General features: G+C 47.3%; 1 protein-coding gene across 1 annotated transcript in view; it reads left to right on the top strand.

The window, feature by feature from the left end:
* LOC138292090 (uncharacterized) overlaps positions 1–14,067 on the top strand; it is a 148,691-nt gene extending 134,624 nt beyond the window's left edge. Inside the window, exons 16-21 of the mRNA XM_069230466.1 lie at positions 1,260–1,426; positions 2,164–2,344; positions 4,262–4,370; positions 5,750–5,870; positions 10,973–11,063; positions 13,369–14,067. Coding sequence (XP_069086567.1) covers positions 1,260–1,426; positions 2,164–2,344; positions 4,262–4,370; positions 5,750–5,870; positions 10,973–11,063; positions 13,369–13,742 — 1,043 coding nt within the window. The 3' untranslated portion in view covers positions 13,743–14,067. The remainder of the gene's footprint in view (positions 1–1,259; positions 1,427–2,163; positions 2,345–4,261; positions 4,371–5,749; positions 5,871–10,972; positions 11,064–13,368) is intronic.
* The last annotated feature ends 3,393 nt before the right edge of the window (positions 14,068–17,460 follow it).

Raw genomic sequence — 17,460 nt, 5'->3', positions numbered from 1 at the left:
ACCAAGGCCTATGAATATCTGTGAGATAAGGGAGCCTTGGGAACCCTCACCACATTGTACAGGGGGGTCGCATCATTTTGATGGATGTGTGACTGAAGATTCCGTGATGTGATCAGAGGGCCCCCAAATATATGTGTTTATGCATGTGGTATTTGTATACAAGGAGCCTAACCCAAAAGCCCCGGAGCGCTGCACAGGGTCGAAGGAAAAGATGGAGTCAACAACTCTTTGGAGAGGTAGCTTGTTTGTGGGAGCAGAACCAGAATGTTACTTCATCGTGATGCAGCATTCTTTAACGACGTGTATATTCGGTTCTCTCCTAAATTAGAGAAAGATTGCATCAAGGCTGACTCCAGATGTTAGGTACAAGATGTTGTTCCAGATCCTGGGTGGCTAAATGGTGCATGTGAATTGTCTTGTTTTCTTTTCTCTTTTGCACTTCTTTGCCTCCAGTCTGATGTTCTTATGGCTGCAGGTGTGTCAAGAGCGCACCCCACCTCCCGAGTTGGTGAGCTTGTCAACCAGCTATGTTGGGTTGCTGGCCGTGATGGCTTTGTAAATAATGCAGCTGGTTTTGAAGATGGTGCGGGCCGGCACAGGGAGCTAGTGGAGTTATATTAAGGTGGGAGTGATGTGATCATATTTCTTCAAACCCTGAATGATATATGCTGTGAGGTGGCCTAACGCAAATCAATGAGTTCCCAGTGCACAACTCTATCGCACATTTATTCAAAGGCCTTAGGCTGAATGGTAGTCACCTGAAGGGCATGTGTACTTTAAGGGACCCAAGGTGTGTTTCAATGGTCCAGAAATGTATGCTCTGAGGGCACTGAGCTTCCAGGAAATGAGCCCTGAGGGTTCAGGGATGTGTGCACAAATGGTCCGAGTGTGTGTGCATGGAAAGTCCACCGGCGTGCGCTTCTAGGGCCTCAGAGTGTGTGTTGTGGAGTCTCTCAGGCTTTGTGCTTCGGTGGACCAAGAATGTATACTTTGATAGCTCCAGGGTTCGCGCTCTAAAGTTTCTAAAGATGTGTGCTTGAGTGGTGTCTGGAAGTACGCCTAGAGAGTCCCAGGGTGTGTGTTCTTGAGTTACTAATCTGGGTACTTGGGTGGCGGCATGATGTGCTCTTAAAGGGTTCCTAAGGGCGTGCGCTTGGCTGTAAATCCGCACCATTAACTCTATCTTGCCTCCCACCAGCTCATGGGTAGGAGGCAATAGTGTGGATGCCTCTGAGTTCACTCTTTTCTCTCCTCTGCAGTCTTCACGCACCTCTCAGACCTACAGCATAGAGCGGGGGTGGTGGGGCCCACCGTGCGGATAGGGGCATCTGATACCTGGAGCTCCAGCAGGGCCCAGAAGTACCCCAAGGCCTTCATGGAGGCCCTCACCGAGTCCCTGCAGAGAGGGATCCCGCTGTGTCTAGAGGTAAGGGCCCACCGAGAAGGCTGAGTCCCTCCATCACACACTTTGCATTGTAGCACTACAGCACCCTCACTTCCCCTAGCATGCACCCTGCAGATGACACCTGACTTCACACCGTCTGCTCGCTTACAGTTCTCTCACTGCACCTGCACCCTACAGATGGCCCTTGACGTCACACCGTCTGAGCACTGACAGTACTCTCACCGCACCTGCACCCTGGAGAGGAACCCTGAAGGCGCACCGTCTGCTCGCTGACAGTACTCTCACCTCTCAAGAAGTGCAGATGGTCCCTGACGTCACATTGTCTGCTCGCTGATAGTACTTTTACCGCACCTGCACCCTGCAGATTACCCCTGACGTCACACTGTCTGAGCATTAACAGTACTCTCACCTACATCCTGCAGATGACCCCTGATGTCACAGCATCTGCACGCTGACAGTACCCTCACCTCACAAGGATGTTGCAGATGGCCCCTGACATCACAGCGTTTGCTCACTGACAGTACTCTTACCGCACCTGCACCCTGCAGATGACTCCACACGTCACCACACCATGACAGTGCTCTCACTTCGCTGTGCCCGCACTGCCTGACCGTCACTCTCTCTAACTGCTCCCCGCCCTCCACCCCCAACTATTCACTTCATAATAGTGACAAACATGACACAGCGTGCCATGTGTTAGAGCAAAACGTGCTTTTATTCCAAAAGGCCAACCTGGACCAAATTTCCTGTCTCTTCAGGCCTGGCAGAGCCCCGAGAGTGGCGAGTGGAGGTTTGTGCCCCTGGTGAAGCACCTCACCCTCCACCACATTGAGAGCGGGCGTGTACGGGGTGTTTGGTACCCGGAAAAAGAGCCACTCGCCTTGTACTGGGCCATCTTCAGCAGCTGGGAGGAGGCGGCCATGGAGCTCCCGAGGGCAGGTGAGTCCAGGGCAGAGGGGCACTCAGCTATGTGTGTCCAGAATAGCTCGGAGAGTGTGTCATAAGTGGAGAAGCATTGCGCGGTGTGTCCAGGAGAGCAAAACCCGCAGTGTATGCCCAGGGTAGGAGGGCCCAAAGTGCAGAGTATCTCCAGAACCGCAGGGCCCGTAGTAAAACTGTGCCCAAGATAATAGGACATGCCAGGCTGAATGCCCAGGGTGGCAAGTCCCGCAGTCAGCGTGTCCAGGAAATTACGGCCATGTCCAGTGTTATATTTCTTTTCATATTTATTTATAAGGTGACACGTGTAGAGTAACCATCAATTAGCCTTAGAGGTCAACACAAATCTTTGGACTCAGATAGGAGTGAGATACCACCCTAGCAGTCAACATCAATAAGATCAAATCAATAAACATCACTTTCAATATTGGAGTCAGTAATTTATACGCACCATGACCTATGTGGTCATGTATCACCACACCAGTTTAGTAAAGTTCAAACGTTTATTGCCCTTTAAATTAACAATGCTAAGATCATATAAATCAAACACAAGACTAAATTATATACTTACAGGAACAATACAGGTTGCCCAAATCTTCGAAAGAATCTTAACCCAGACAGAATATTTATCATTAAACATTCAAGGACCACAATGCAGAATAACAACAATAACAGATGAGTGATAGACGCAGAATACATTTATTCATCGCAGATGAACTGTTAACAATCAATCAATTTATATGAAACAGTCGGATTTAGATTTTGGCATCCTTAACTATTACTCCAATTCGATAAGTATGTTTGGGCTTCATGCAAAAGAAAAGAAGACAAAAATGAATTTTGAAAAAAATCTGACTATGGCACCAACCAAAAGTAGCGGTTCAGTTTTCTAAAGAGAGAAAACATAAAAATCTGCAAGAAAGACAAATACACATTTGGTTATACCTCCCCTAAATTCATCAGTGGAGCATCTTCTGGCCTTCATTGGGCAATGACATAATAGGAAACAATTCAGTAATGTTTGGCCTTAGTGCATCTGAACTCAAAGAATCATAGGCAAAGAGCTAAGAAACAGGAACACATCATTTCACTAGCAGAGTAAAGGAAAATCTGAACTTACATTCCCTCAGTTTTGCTATATTAAATCCATAGAAAGCAACTAGCTACGTTTCTATTGGCCAGTCTATGGGGTGGTTTAGGTCAGAACCAATTAGCTTTTCTCCACGTTCCAGAAGTATGTTTTCTTCAATTTCTACATTTACTATAGGCTCATCTTCTCTCACTGCAGTCACCAGTTTCCGCAGCAGAATACAATTGTTGCAGGTTATGCGTGAGCACTGAAGACTATTGTTCCTGGGTAGACATTATCTCATCCCATGAAGACAGAAAAACGTTACAACATAAGCACATAACTTTTCCACAGTGAGCAAGTTACACATGATGCATAAAGAAACATTATTTGCAGCGTTAACACTTTTAAAACATTGCCTCTGGAAAATTACTAAAACGTGAGGTATTTTGAAAACCAATGCTAAAACATGAAGAATAAAACATTTGATAATATTTAAACTATTAATACTTTTAGTACATATTAAAATTAATTTTTCAGTACATTTAATTATGAATAAACAAAATACATTTTCATTAGACAGTTATTTTTATATTTATGCATGTTGTTTATGGTGTCCACCATATCAGCTACACGTTTTTATTTATTAGTACACAATTTTCAAACAACCTTTTATTGTATATTTCGCACTATATTTTAATGTCACACTTTGTATTAATAATGTTTACACTCCAACAATAGCAGCAAATGCAGGGCAGAGTGTGCTCAGGATAGAACATGAATTGCAGAATTTGTCCAGAATAGAATGAACATGACGTCTGTATTAAAACTCCCTTGTATCCGGACAGGATTCTCAGTGGACCTCATCAGCAGCGCTGCCCTGCAGAGACCCCTCTCACAGCTAACCACCTGGATCAGTCAGGACTTCGAGTCTGGAGACCTCCTCAGCGTGTGCAGGTAGGAGTCCGGTCATAGTGTGACATGCTCACTCCCCTCCCCCGACACTTTCACTTTTGCACCTTCTTCTACCTCCTGTCACCTTCCTGCCAACTACATCTCTGTCACATCGCCTCCTTCTAGCCCTGGCACTGCCATCTTCCCCTTGACCCCTCACACCCTCCCTCTTGATGCTTATCATACCTCCCTCCATCTCCTCACATGTCCCCGACTCTTATTCTGGGATCTCCTGTCTGGGGCTCCTTAGCTCTTACTCTGGGTCTTCTGTCAAGGAATGATCTCTCTGGGGCCCCTAGTATTCTCATTTCTACATCCTGTCTATCCTACCTGGATACGGAACACTCAGTTTCACCTTTCTTATTAAGCGCTGCATCCCATCACGTGATAACAGCACCTCACCTTGGTGATCATCACGCTAAATATGGAAATACTTCCCACATAGGTTCAAAATACAAAGACAACACTCTACTGCGCACTGTACATGGCCTAGCTTGCTTCCCATGTAGGTGAGCGCTTCAGTGCCCCACATGGGTGTATTAAGTGCGACATAATTGTTACAATATATGAACACTGTGGATCTTCATCTGCGTTCACTATGGCTCTGATTATCGGGTCCACAGGGCTCCTGGAGTCACTGAGCCTCCTGTCCTGGCAGTCTAGGCTCCGCTCTCAAGGGGTCTTGTGCTCCAATTCAGCACCCTCCCACAGGCCACATACTACGGAATCTCTGTGTGTTCCTACTCCAGAGCAATTGGACTCCTTTTCTAGAGCTCTTCTAGGCTTTTGTTTTGAAGTCCCTAGGGCTCTTATCCTGGGTCCCTTTTACTCCTATTCTGGGGTCTTTGGGTCTCCTGTTCTATGGTGCCCTCAGTACTTCCATTCTGGGGTTCTATATGCTCCTATTTCAGGGTGTCTTTGCACTCCTGTTCTACGGTCTGAGTGCTCTCATTCTGGGTCCCTTCTCTGCTTCATGTCTTCGGTCGCTGTACACTCCTATTCTGAGGCCTCCAGTTCACCTGTTCTGGTGTCGTGTCTGCTCCTCTTTTCGGGTCCTTGTCAGTTTTTATTTCGGGACCTCCTGTGCTCCTCCATATGGGTTTCCTGTCCACTCTGTTTTGTGGTCCCTGTGTGCTCCTGTTTTGGGGTCCAGTGATCTCTTGTTGTTCTGGTCTTATTCTGTGGTACCTGTCTGTCACTGGTCCCAGGCTCTGTCTCTGTTCCTGCTACGAGGCTCTGTCTCTTCCTATTCTGAGACACTGTCTGATTCTGCTGTAGAGTTCTTGGTTCTGTGCACTCTTTCCCTGTCCTAGTTCTTTAGCTTTGGCGCCACTCTGTGGGTTTCCACCAGATGCTCAACTTGCTCTTACGTCCTGTCTTAGGCACATGACCTCCAGGGCCCTGCTGATTGGTGACCATGAGGCCCTGCCTGCTTGCTGGAGGGTATTACACAGCATGGCGGCTCAGCTCGAGCACCTGAATTCAATTAACGCCACGGTCCAGGTACATTCCCTGGCCCTGTATTGCTCCTACCCGTCTACTTCCTGCATGTTCACTTTTTCTCTTGCAAGAATAGTCACTGTGTCCATATATCTTCTACATCTGCATATGTTTGTTGCTTGTCTATGTGTCTGATAGTGGGTGGGCTGTTTGCAGTTATTCTGTACCCATTAACACACTCGTACCCCTCTACAAGGCTGGTCTACGCCAGGTCAACTATATTGGAGCTCCACCCTCTTGCCCCGTCCGCCTCCATAAGTCTCAAGTTCAGTGGGCCAACACGAGGGTCTATTCTAGCAGATGTAGCTTAGATTAAGCTGGGTTAGGGGATTCGAAGAACCTTTCACAGCCCTGGAACATTCAAGAACAATTGGCACCCATGTGTCAAGCTAGGACTAGTAAATAACTCGCTATTTTAGTCATTATGGCTATATAATGTTTACAAAACTACAATCAAATCTCAGCATAGAATTTGTGAGCGATGGAGAAGGGGTGAGAGAAAGGGTTCAGTGGGACGGCTAAGAACACCTAATGAGGTAACTCTTTATATATATAAATGTGTTCATTTATGGTTTCAGGAAATCCCACATGCACACAGTGAGCCTCCGTGCTTTTTTTGCTTTAATGATGCTCGGTTTTATTATCTCTGCCGTAGTCTGTGACTCGCCAAACCAGTCTTTGACCGTGTATGTTCTCTAAACTGGCATTTCCGTATCTTCCAAAGCAGCAGTGTTAACATCAGACTGGTCTTGTCGGTAGAAGGGTAACTAGGCTTAGACAGCAAGGTGTCATGCAGTAATACACAGTACTGTACACAGGACCACCCAAGCCTGGTGATATGTGTGCTTTTGTTATGAAGCGTGGATGATGAGACATGCTTCTTCACTAGTGACTACTGTTTTCTGGTGGTTTTGTGCAACAGAAGCAGCTAGGAGGCTTTCACCCCCACCTGATCCTCTTTCTAAGTTAGATGCACAGAAATCAATGTTTCTGGCCTGATTACAGCCATTCGAATACATTACTGAAGTTTTAAAGATTTGGATCCAAGACTCCTGCAAATGAAATAAAGTTATATTAAGTTACATAACATGTTATACTACTATTCAGCAAATGAGTAAAAATAAAGATTATTTATCAAATTGTTCTCGCAGTTATTGGAGAGTATTGATGACTTCTGCGGGAAACATTTCCCTTTCCTGTATGCCATCAAAATGCCATTACTTTCTTGTCCGTATTCCTTTTCCACTCCTTACTCTGAGTTGTCTTCTGTTAAGTATCTAGACCCACAAATCTTCGCCTGCAGAGGATTTATAGGGATACCTGTCCCGACCTATGCCCAAATCTCTGCCTACCTGAGGACAGGACTCCAGTCCGACGGAGGATAGCATCCTGCCTGGTTGCAGGCATCGTAGAGCTCTTTGGATATTTCAGCGTTTGCCGCTGGCCTGGGGATGTTGACAAATTCAGCACATGCCCCGGATTTTAGAGAGGATCAACGGAAAACAAAGAGAGGCAGTTTTTTATGCGCTCCAAAGCAGGACCAGTTATCAACTCTTACCAGAATACAGTTGAATTAACATCCGTGAGGCTGGGTTTAAAAGTTGGCCTTACTTTAGTTCTTTAGTGCCTCGGCGCCTGTGTTTCTATGCTGATGCCCGATCTTATCTCCGTCATTCTGTGCCCCTCGGGTGATGTAAAAGTGAAGTCCTTTTTGTGTTTGTTGAATGTCACAGTTTTTGGTTTTCAAAATCTGGTCACCCTAAAATAAGCCCACTACCTACTGGAAAGGAATCCTGTTTCCTGTCTTTGTGGAACACTGTTTGGACTTTAAAACTAGTTGAGCTGCTCGAGTAGCCACCTTGGAGCAGTCCCCAACGGACCTCCGTCCGGAAGAATGACTCTAGTTCAGTACGGACATGTGCCCATGCCAGAGCAAAAAATAATTTATGTAGATTTCCACGAATTAGCCGCTCATTGTTAATGACAGAAACATTTATTACATGGTCATCAAGATCTTCAAGTCTGTAGAGCAATATAAACCGGCCACTAACGTTTTAAAAATAAGATTATTAAAAAAAAAACAATAAAGCATTTGTTATGGATGTTTAAATGTTGGCACGATATCCCAAAAAGAAACTTTAGCCAAAGAATCAAAATGAAGTGGAATTGCTGACATCGTAAATACCACATATGTGCTTAGTTTACAAAACGGAGGTGGTCATTCCAACCTTGGCAGTCCGAAGACCGCCAGGGCCGTGGTGGTGGTCTCACCGTCGATGGGCTAGCATTGAAGACCGCCACATTACGAGTGTGGCGGTTTGGCCTGTGCCAAACCGTGACATTCCCATGCTTACCGCCAGGGCGTTCGGACCCGCGGGCAGGAGATAAGCATCTCCGACCCGGTGGTCCACCCAATACAGCCGGTGGTATCACGAGTTCCCTTTTCTGCCAGGGATTTCGTGGCGGTAGCACCACCACAAAATCCCTGGCGGAAAGGCTACCGCCCCCACTCCCAGTAGTTACCACCACCTCCCCACATACACTTACTTACTCCCCACCCCGATCTTCGTACTTACCCCATCCCCCGCATACAAGCACGCACCCACAGGCATGCACACCCTGACACTCACTCACACTCACAACACCCTTATACTCACGTGCACACACACATGCAACACCCCCCCAAATCCATACATGCCCAACACCCCCACTCACACATGCACTCACTACATTCACCCCATTGACACACATACACACTCCATCCCCCACCCCCTCCATTCCTCAACATACACACACACACAACCTCCACCCCTGTCTACATGCATGCACACATGCACCCCGACCCAGCATTCACATTCACCCACACATGCATCGCCATCACCACATTTACACACAGACACACACGCATGCACAAATACTCCCCCTCCCTCCATTCATGACACGCATACACACACTCACACACATCCATTCACACACCCCATTCCCCTCCCCTTCTGGAGGACACTTACCTTGTCTGACAAGGTGCTCCTCCCTGAGGGGACGGGACCCGGCACTCCCACTGCCAGCAGCGCCCCGCCATCAGGACACCGGCAGGCCGATTTACAGGTCGTAATATGGCTGGCGGAGTCCTTTTGGCAGGGCGAGGCCGGCGGTGGAACCGTCTCTGCACCTCTGACCGCCAGGACGACTACTGGAGGATTCCCGCCCAAATTGTGGCGGAAATCCTTCAGTACACGTAATATGGCAGACGGAAGACCACCAACACTTGTGGTCTTCTGGCGCCCACAGCTTCGGCGGTCTTAGGAAAAGACCGCCGAAGTCAGAAGGACCACCTGAATCTGTTATAGGTACTGCATACAAACCGCAGTGTTAATTTGAGATTTCCAGGTCCATCTTCATGCTCTAATTAGTGTTGCTATGGCTTGAATTTTTATTTAAAAAGATATTGCATTCTGGAAGTTGGAGTATTAATTTCATTTGGATTCGTATGCTTAACAACTATGATTTGTAAAAGGAAAGCCCGAGTTTGTATGTATGTCGTTCAGTGCACATGGAGTAGCCTGGTGCCCCTACAGTTGACACATAATACTCCTACGGAGAAAGAGGTAATACATTCCAGTGCCACGTCTGAAGGTTTATAGCAAATAAGCCAAGGATGGAACGGGCATGTGAAATGAACAGCATTGGTACCAATAGGTGACTATCCCAAAGAGGCACGTGATGGATGGCAGGCCTAAGTCCTCTTTCACCTGATAGACTTGATTTCTCTAAAGGTTTAATGGTCTCTGGCCCTCTGCTACTTTCACCAACAGTGGATTGATTTTCTTCACAGAGTGGCTAAATCCTACATTAACCTGGAGCATGAAACTCCCCAGCAACCAATATGCATCTAACTGTTCATTCATCTGTTTAATCCTTCCTCTCTCTGTCTTGTCATGTGCTTATATGTTTGTGTCTTCCTCCCCCCTTCTCTTTCTCCCCTCCCTCTTTCTCTCTTACTCTGAATTTGCATTGGCCTATGTTCATGGGTATTTTGATGTCTGGTGGTCTCTGTGTGTGGATGCCTGCACGTTTCTTAACATATGTGCCTGTTGACTCCACGTCTAATGATTTGTATGCATGGTCTGTTGCATGAGTAACTGTATTTCTATTGTCTCAATGCATGGGTGACTGCATGTCTGGTGGTCAGTGTGCAATTGTGTCTACGTATATGCATGCTGATCAATTTCCGTGGATGACTGCATGTGTGGTGGCCCGTGTGCCTGGGTCTAGCAGTCTGTGGGCAGGGATACCTGTGCGTCTATTGGCTTGTGTGCAAATGTAACTACGCCTGATGGCATGTGTGCTTGGTTGTTAATATGCTTGTGAGTCTGTATCCATGCTCAACTGCGTTGTATGTGGTGTATGCATGGCTGACTGCATATTCGGTGGTCTGTGTGCGTGGGTACATGCATGTCTCATGGTCTCTGTACAGGGTAGGCTGCATGTCTGGTGCCTTGTGTGCCTGAAAATATTGCACAGCTTTCTGCCTGCCTGGTGGTCTATATAGGTGCGTGTTCATATACCATGTTGGTCTGTGTGCATGGTTGGCAGGATGTTCTATGTGTGCGTGGTCTTTGTGCATGGGTTCCTGTACTTCTGTTGGTCTGTGTTCATTGGTGACTGCATGTCTGTTGGTCTGAGTGCATACAGGTCTAGGGGTCTGTATGACTGCATGTCTGGTGGCCTGTGTGGATGGGTGGCCATGCCCCCGCTCATCTGCCTGAATTGTGGCTACATGTCAAGTGTTCTTCTGTGTGCATTGTTGCATGCAGGTTTGTGGTCCCTGTGGGTGGGAGGCTGTATGCCTAATGGTTTGTGTGCTGAGTCTGTTGGTCGGTGTGCGCAGCTGCCTGTAGGACTAGTGGTCTGCGTACATGGTAGACTGCATGTCTGGGTGGGCGTGGGCGCACGCTGGTAGGGTTGATTTTGTGTGGATGTCTGTAAATAAACCAGTTTATGTGTGTGTGCACGTCTTTAAGTTTATTGCTCCGTCTATGGACATGTTATTGTGTGATGAAACGAAAGCCAACTATATTGTCTTTGTCAAAATGTTTTTACTAAAGGCGTTGTTACTGATGGACGAACCGGAATCATACGAAGAAGGCGGAATCCACAGAGCGCCGACAAGCTATAGAACCGAGAACCTGGCGCTAGGTGAGAATCCAGCATCGACGATGCGTGCGGTGGGGGCCGCTTTTAATGAAAGTGCAGTGCATGAAGGATGCCAGTTTACTCAGTATCCTGTGCACACCAGTTAACAGAGGGCACCGGTATATGAGGTAGAGAGACAAAAGGTGCCAAGACAGAAGCGGCAGTGTGTGGAAGGGGTTGTACGAGGGGTAGCCCTGTGCAGAAGGGGTGAATACCAAGGGGCGCAGGTGTTCTACATGAGATGCCTCTGTATGAAGGGGCAGCGCGCGAAGGGCGCCATTTCAAACTTGGTGCCAGTGAATGAGAGTAACCCGTGTACAAAGGTGCCAGTGTGTTAGGCCCTAAGTGTGGGAGGTACCGGTGCCCGAGGATGGTCCGGAGTAAAAGAGGCGCATGTGTACGAAAGGCACGCAGCACGGCACAGCCCCGAGGTGTTACGGAATGTGTCTGCTGAAAGGCGGGCTATTCCCCTCAGCAGGTCTTGATCTCACTGTTTTCAGTTGGTCGCTGTTGCTAGGAGGGGTCAAGATCTCAGGGTAGCAGAGGGCGAGGCTGGGTGACTCACGGCCTCTAGTGGGTGTTGGACCTTATCCCGACAGGGTGGCACCGGGCGGAGGGTATCTGCGCGTGAGAAATGACTTCTTAATGTGATGTTTACACCTGAACTTCGGTGTACCCTGTGTAGTACGAGAGAACCGACCCACGGCAGGGCAGGGAGAGTTTAGGCAGATGCCTTTAGGTACCAGTGAGATCCGTGCAGGGGGCAGTACAACAGCGTCTGTGGCGCCCCTTCCGGGGGGGCAGTGCTCTACCCTTTTGTACTTGCTCGTGCTAACGCACCCCACCTTCGTTGAGGCTGCCGAGCGAAAAAAAATGATAAGAATTGGTAACATTCATCCTTAAAATAGTAATTAATATGGCACCCATTAAATGGTTGCAGCTTTCTACCCCCAGGCATGTGAGTGGCCTTTAATGTGGCAAGCAATATATTAATAAGTCGTCTTGAGGGCCCCGCATTGCTTCACTCTCCCTGACCCATCTCAGTGTGTCTGCTGAGGGGGTCTCATGTGCTGTGCCAGGTTAGTGGTGGGACCCCAACCTGGTCACCAACCCTCATCCCAATAATTGAGGCCACACTTGTTAGTTTGGAAGAGTAAAGGCCGTAGTTTATTGGTCATTCCATAAAAGGTATTCCTGTCCCTGAGTGGGGTCCAGGCCTGGGGCATATAAACTCAGATGAAAGACAGCACACCGACCCCAAAAATGGGCTTGCCGAGGGCGTCTTGTTCAGAGCCCGGGTACCAAGGGAGTGTCTATCCTGAGGAGACCGTGATTCTGAGCCAGTATACCCCGCCAAGGGCCGTAACCATCAATTGTGCAGCAGTTACAGTGGCATCGTGGCCTAAAGTCCTCGGGGCCTACTGAACTCAGAGTATTGCTTTATTTTACTAGCCAACCAGTGGTCTACGTCGCTGGCCCTTTGTGTGCTGAGGAAGTCTCCGCTCACAGAGACAGGATACTTTCCCCGGTACTGTGCCTGTTGGGCAGTGCTTAATTTGAGCCGCAGGTTTGCAGTACTCGGCACCCGCACTTAATTCTCAACACCGGCAGTTAAAACAGTCTATCACATGGTGGTGCTGTTTGTCTATTTCAGGGATGAGCACAACAACAGTTTAATTATTCAATATACATTTAAAATAAACAATACCTGCCACCCAAGCCATTCTTATAGCTTTGGGGTGCCGGGAATAGTCCAAATTGTCACATCTGTCGGAGTGTGGTGGTTAGTAATTGTGTTGGTACTGTCGCTGGCAGGGGCAGTGGGTGGTGCAAGCTGCAATGCCTCCTAAGAAGGGCCCTGGCTTACTTGTTTACAAGTTAACCACTGCTGCTGGGACGGTCTCACCTTAGAGACGGGCACCCCCGTATTCATAGATATACAGTTATGGCATTCCCAAGTGTGGAACTCTAGACATGTACAAATCCGAATCCAGATTGTCTGAGCCTGGTGATGGTTGAAAGACTGAAATAACTGGTCATTTGGAGCAGGCTGTGGATTACATTGTGAGTTCTGATGCCCGGGTCTTGAACTGTGTCCCTTAATATGGAGCTAGTGATTATAGAACCCACAATATTTGCACTGCCTGGGACTTGCCTTCTGTAAACTAGAAGCCACTTTTGTTAAGCCACAAGCACATATAATGCATGTTTTGTGATACACCAGTGTACCGAGACCTCACCCCCACCTATGTATGCAACTTGTGCCAGCAGGGCAAGGTGTTGATGCCTGTCATTCTTCTGCTTGCAGGAAAGCTCATTTCAGGACTACGGCTCTGTCTGCAGAGGGCCCTGAGCCACAGCAGCGCCCTGGCACCATGCAGCCTGTGGGAGGTCGTGGAGAGGAGAATGCAGGCCGTCTCTGCTGGAGAGAGAGTCGAGGATAGCGTGATTGCGCTGAAGGCCGTGCAGGTGATGTGCCGGGCAGTGATGGAGACCACATACCAGGATCTGCTGTCCCTGTGCCCTGAGATCCAGGCCACTGTGCACCGGCTGCAAACTGGGGGCCGCCCCGGGGAGCAACTGGTAATCCAAAGACCTTCACCTGCTGAGACTCAACCTGGGGGTCAGGGGAGAAGCAGGGATGCACCCCCATCGTTGTGTGGAGCCCTGGATGGCTGGTGAGAAGAAGCGGCATTGCTCACAACATGGACATCATGGTAGCCTGCTCTCCTGCTGTGGGGTTATGTCGAGTCATACCTTGAGGAGACCACAGAGCATTTCCTGGAATGAGCAGTCTGGGGGGCATGTCTCAAGAACGGCCAAGCGTTAACCGTGGCTGGACGCTACATGGGGCATGTCTTACGGACAGGCTGAGCAGCCTCTAGGGTGGGTCACTACAGAAGCATGTCTGGAGGGAGAGGGCAGCGCACACTCTGGTGAGCATGTCTGTAGGAAGATGCTAAGTACACAGAGGGTGCGTTAGTGTGTCAAGAAGTGAGACTTTAAACACGGCTCCTGAAACAGTTTGGTTTTATTCTGAGTTTTCTTTTTAAACAAGATGTTGTACAGTTCCGACTATACTCAGTACAGAACAACAGTACTCACCTAAAGTCGCCCCAGCTTCAATACCCACCCAAATATGCAGGTTTGGAGGCACTATTCTGCCCCTTCCTTCTCCAAGAACTAGCAGTGATGCGGCCTTTCTAGCGTTTTTCATCATGGGCTGTGATGAATTTCACTATGATGTCCTGTTCCCATTGGCAGCGAGACCCCTCTGTTTTATCTCATGAGCCAAGAAGCCTTTTGAAGATTCCACAGCTCACATCTGATTCCTGCAAATAGTTAATTACGTTTGGGTTGTAGTTTTTGTGCTTGAGTGTTACAATGGGCAGTACAGTGGCGACGAGGCGTTCGTTCTCCACTAGTGCTGGTGCTGTTCACTTACCACTCCCGGCCTACAGTTCATATCTATGTTTTCTTCAGATGGTCCTTCTGTTAAGCTGCGCCCAAGCTGAAGAGAATGACATGGGACATCGTCTACTATCGGTATTGCAGCAGCAAGGACCATATTTATACTTTTTGATGCAAAACTGCACTTTTGACGCAAAACTGCACAAACACAGTTTTGCGTCAAAAAGTATAGCGCTGGCTTGCGTCACTCCAGAGCGCCAGCCAGGCCCCAAATTTATGGAATCCCGCAAGCCGGCGCAAAGGGTGGGCTAGCGTCTGTGAAAATGACGTTAGTCAGGTGGGGGTGGCAGTACAGGGAAAGGGGTTTTGCCTAAAAAAATGACACTAGGATGGCTAGAGGCAAAGAAATGCCTTTAACCTGCCTAGCGTCATTTCCTGATGCAAAAGCATCCATACCACATGACTCCTGTCTTATAAAAGACAGGAGTCATGCCCACCACCCCATTGGCCAGCATAGGGGACAAGGGTCCCCTGGGCATGGCCATTGCACCCAGTGCCATATAGCGGGGCCCTTTTCAGGATCCCGAATAGCATTTTATTTTTTTATTTTTAAGATACTTACCTGGGATGGGGTGCCCCCATCCTCTGGTGTACCTCTGGTGTGGGTGTTCGTGGGGCTTGGGGTGGGCACCTGTGGGCTCTTTCCATGGTGTTTGACCATGGAAATGGGTCCACAGGTCCCCTAATGCTTGTCCTAACCCAGGCGTTAAATAATGGCGCTAAGCAGCCTTAGCACCATTATTTAGCCCCCCCCGTGAACCATTTTTGCATGAGAGGATAAATAAGGCGCTGGGGGCTTAAAGTAATTGTTTGGACGGGAACGCCTACCTTGCATCTTATTAGTGGAAGGAGGTTTCACGCATCCAAAAAATTACGTTAAGTCCAATATTTTCATGCTAGACGGGTCTAGCGTCAAAATATAAATATGGAGTTAAGTTTGCACTGAATTTGCGTTAAAAAAATGACGCAAATTCAGCCCAGACAGATCATAAATATGCCCCTTCCCAAAAGTGTTCCCAAAGACACACTGGCTTCAGATGTGGCCTTCCACATTTGGAATGCAATTTTTGGACCAGTTGGATCAAGGAGTTTCATATTTTCATAGCTCTTATTGGTATCAGAGATGAGGAGTGCATGAAAGGCATTGGGCACTGTCAATAATTTTGGGGGCTGTGTCTTATTTTCCATAATCAAACTTTGACTCAGAAGAAGAGAGAAAAGCAGAAAGATGGAGAAAGAGAAATGAAGGCAGGAATGAAAAGTTCAAGTGTGAGATAAATAGATGGGCAGTGAAGGGTGGTAGCAGAAAGAGGCACGAGGAGAAGTGAAGACTAGGCAGCCTTGGTAATTGGCAGCCTCAGCATTGGGCAGTGCAGACAGCTGGCTTCTAAGAAAAACTTTGAGCCACTGCACTTATTTTTATATAAATTAATCACTGCATGAAAGGTCTTGTATTTCCTTTGTCAGCCTTTACACAAGGACATTATTTTTAAACTGCCAGATGACCAATGTGACTCCAACACAGTGGTACGTTTCACTTCACATGCAGAGCCATGTGAGGCCTTTGACTCATTTGTCACTCACCTTAAAGCAAAACAAGATGCCTGTGGGTTTTCGTTGTTGGGAGCAAATCGTCACCTTTTTTAACAAACCTTTTGCAAAAACCTGGGAATCTAGAAGACATCCTGGTGATGACACATCAGTTCACACTATGGACATTCAGTAAGAAGCGTTCGATCACCACACTCGTGATGAGGCCATACTTGTTGATGTATGTTGTTTGCAAGAGGATTGTATGTTGAACATGAATGAAAGAAAGGCGTGATCGCCTTGTGCTCCAAAGTGACAGATTATCTGCAGTTAGAACTGTTTGATGGCAGTCTGAAAATCCTGATCTCAAACTATCAGAACCCTGAGCATCAGTGATGTGTGTGTGTGTGTATATATATATATATAAAACAAGCTCCTAGTTTATTTTTGAAATACAAAAGTTTGCAGAGTCAGCAAAACAAATATGGCGCCCTCCAAAAACTCTTCAAGCATCAGAACGACCGTCACACCTTGTTTGCTCTGAAGGCTTAGAGATCCCTACCGGGCAGGCAGAAAACTCTAAATTGGGCTGGCAGCTCTCTGTCAGATGAAGGAAGCTCATGCCCTCTTCTGAATTTATGGCCCAGTTGGCCATCGATGAGGGTCCCTTAGTTTCCATGAGCTGTCAGCGGCAGAGTTATTTCAAGAAGAAATATACAAGATGTTTCAAGGTGTCCAGACCATTCCGATTATAGTGATGCCATGCAGGTGTTTAGCAAGTTTCAACAAAAGCACTGCAGTATCTTGGCTGATGCAAATCTAACTTTTAACATGGACTAATTCACTTTTTGTCAGCCAGATTTGAAGCTCTGTGAACATGATTTCACCGCACGATATGCAGCCAAACCCCGAAAAGATCGGCGCCCCCAAATTAGCACCAGCTGCTTTCCATAGATATACAGATATAGCTTCAGTGTGCAATTACTTAAAATCGTTACACATTTCATACAGGAATATCAGATGTATTTACAAAACTTAAAAAAGCTATGAGTAAAACGATAGAGTGCAAAGTGCTTTACATGCGTGAAATGAAGCAGCCTAGACTCTTTAGTAACAGGTGATCCATTCATTGTGTAGGATTTCTAAGTTCGTGACCTTGAAATTCATCTGAGTCACTGCTGCTTGTTTCACACATTTACTGGGTTCCCTATGATTCTCCTCTCAAACGGTGAAATATTTTTCATTGCACAACTAATGCATTTTAGAAGTCTACCTATCGATTGACTGTATTCCCCTTTCTGGCAGCTTTCTTCCGCCTCTGTAGTTTTATATGTTTACAATTTGAAATACCGTGACCAATCAGTATTTTTTAGTATCATCAATTGCTTGAAGATACATG

Source organism: Pleurodeles waltl, chromosome 4_2 (genome assembly GCF_031143425.1).
Source record: "Pleurodeles waltl isolate 20211129_DDA chromosome 4_2, aPleWal1.hap1.20221129, whole genome shotgun sequence".
Taxonomy (NCBI): Eukaryota; Metazoa; Chordata; class Amphibia; order Caudata; family Salamandridae; genus Pleurodeles; species Pleurodeles waltl.
Note: the sequence above shows the minus strand (reverse complement) of the source record. Positions and strands in the feature narration are given on the sequence as shown.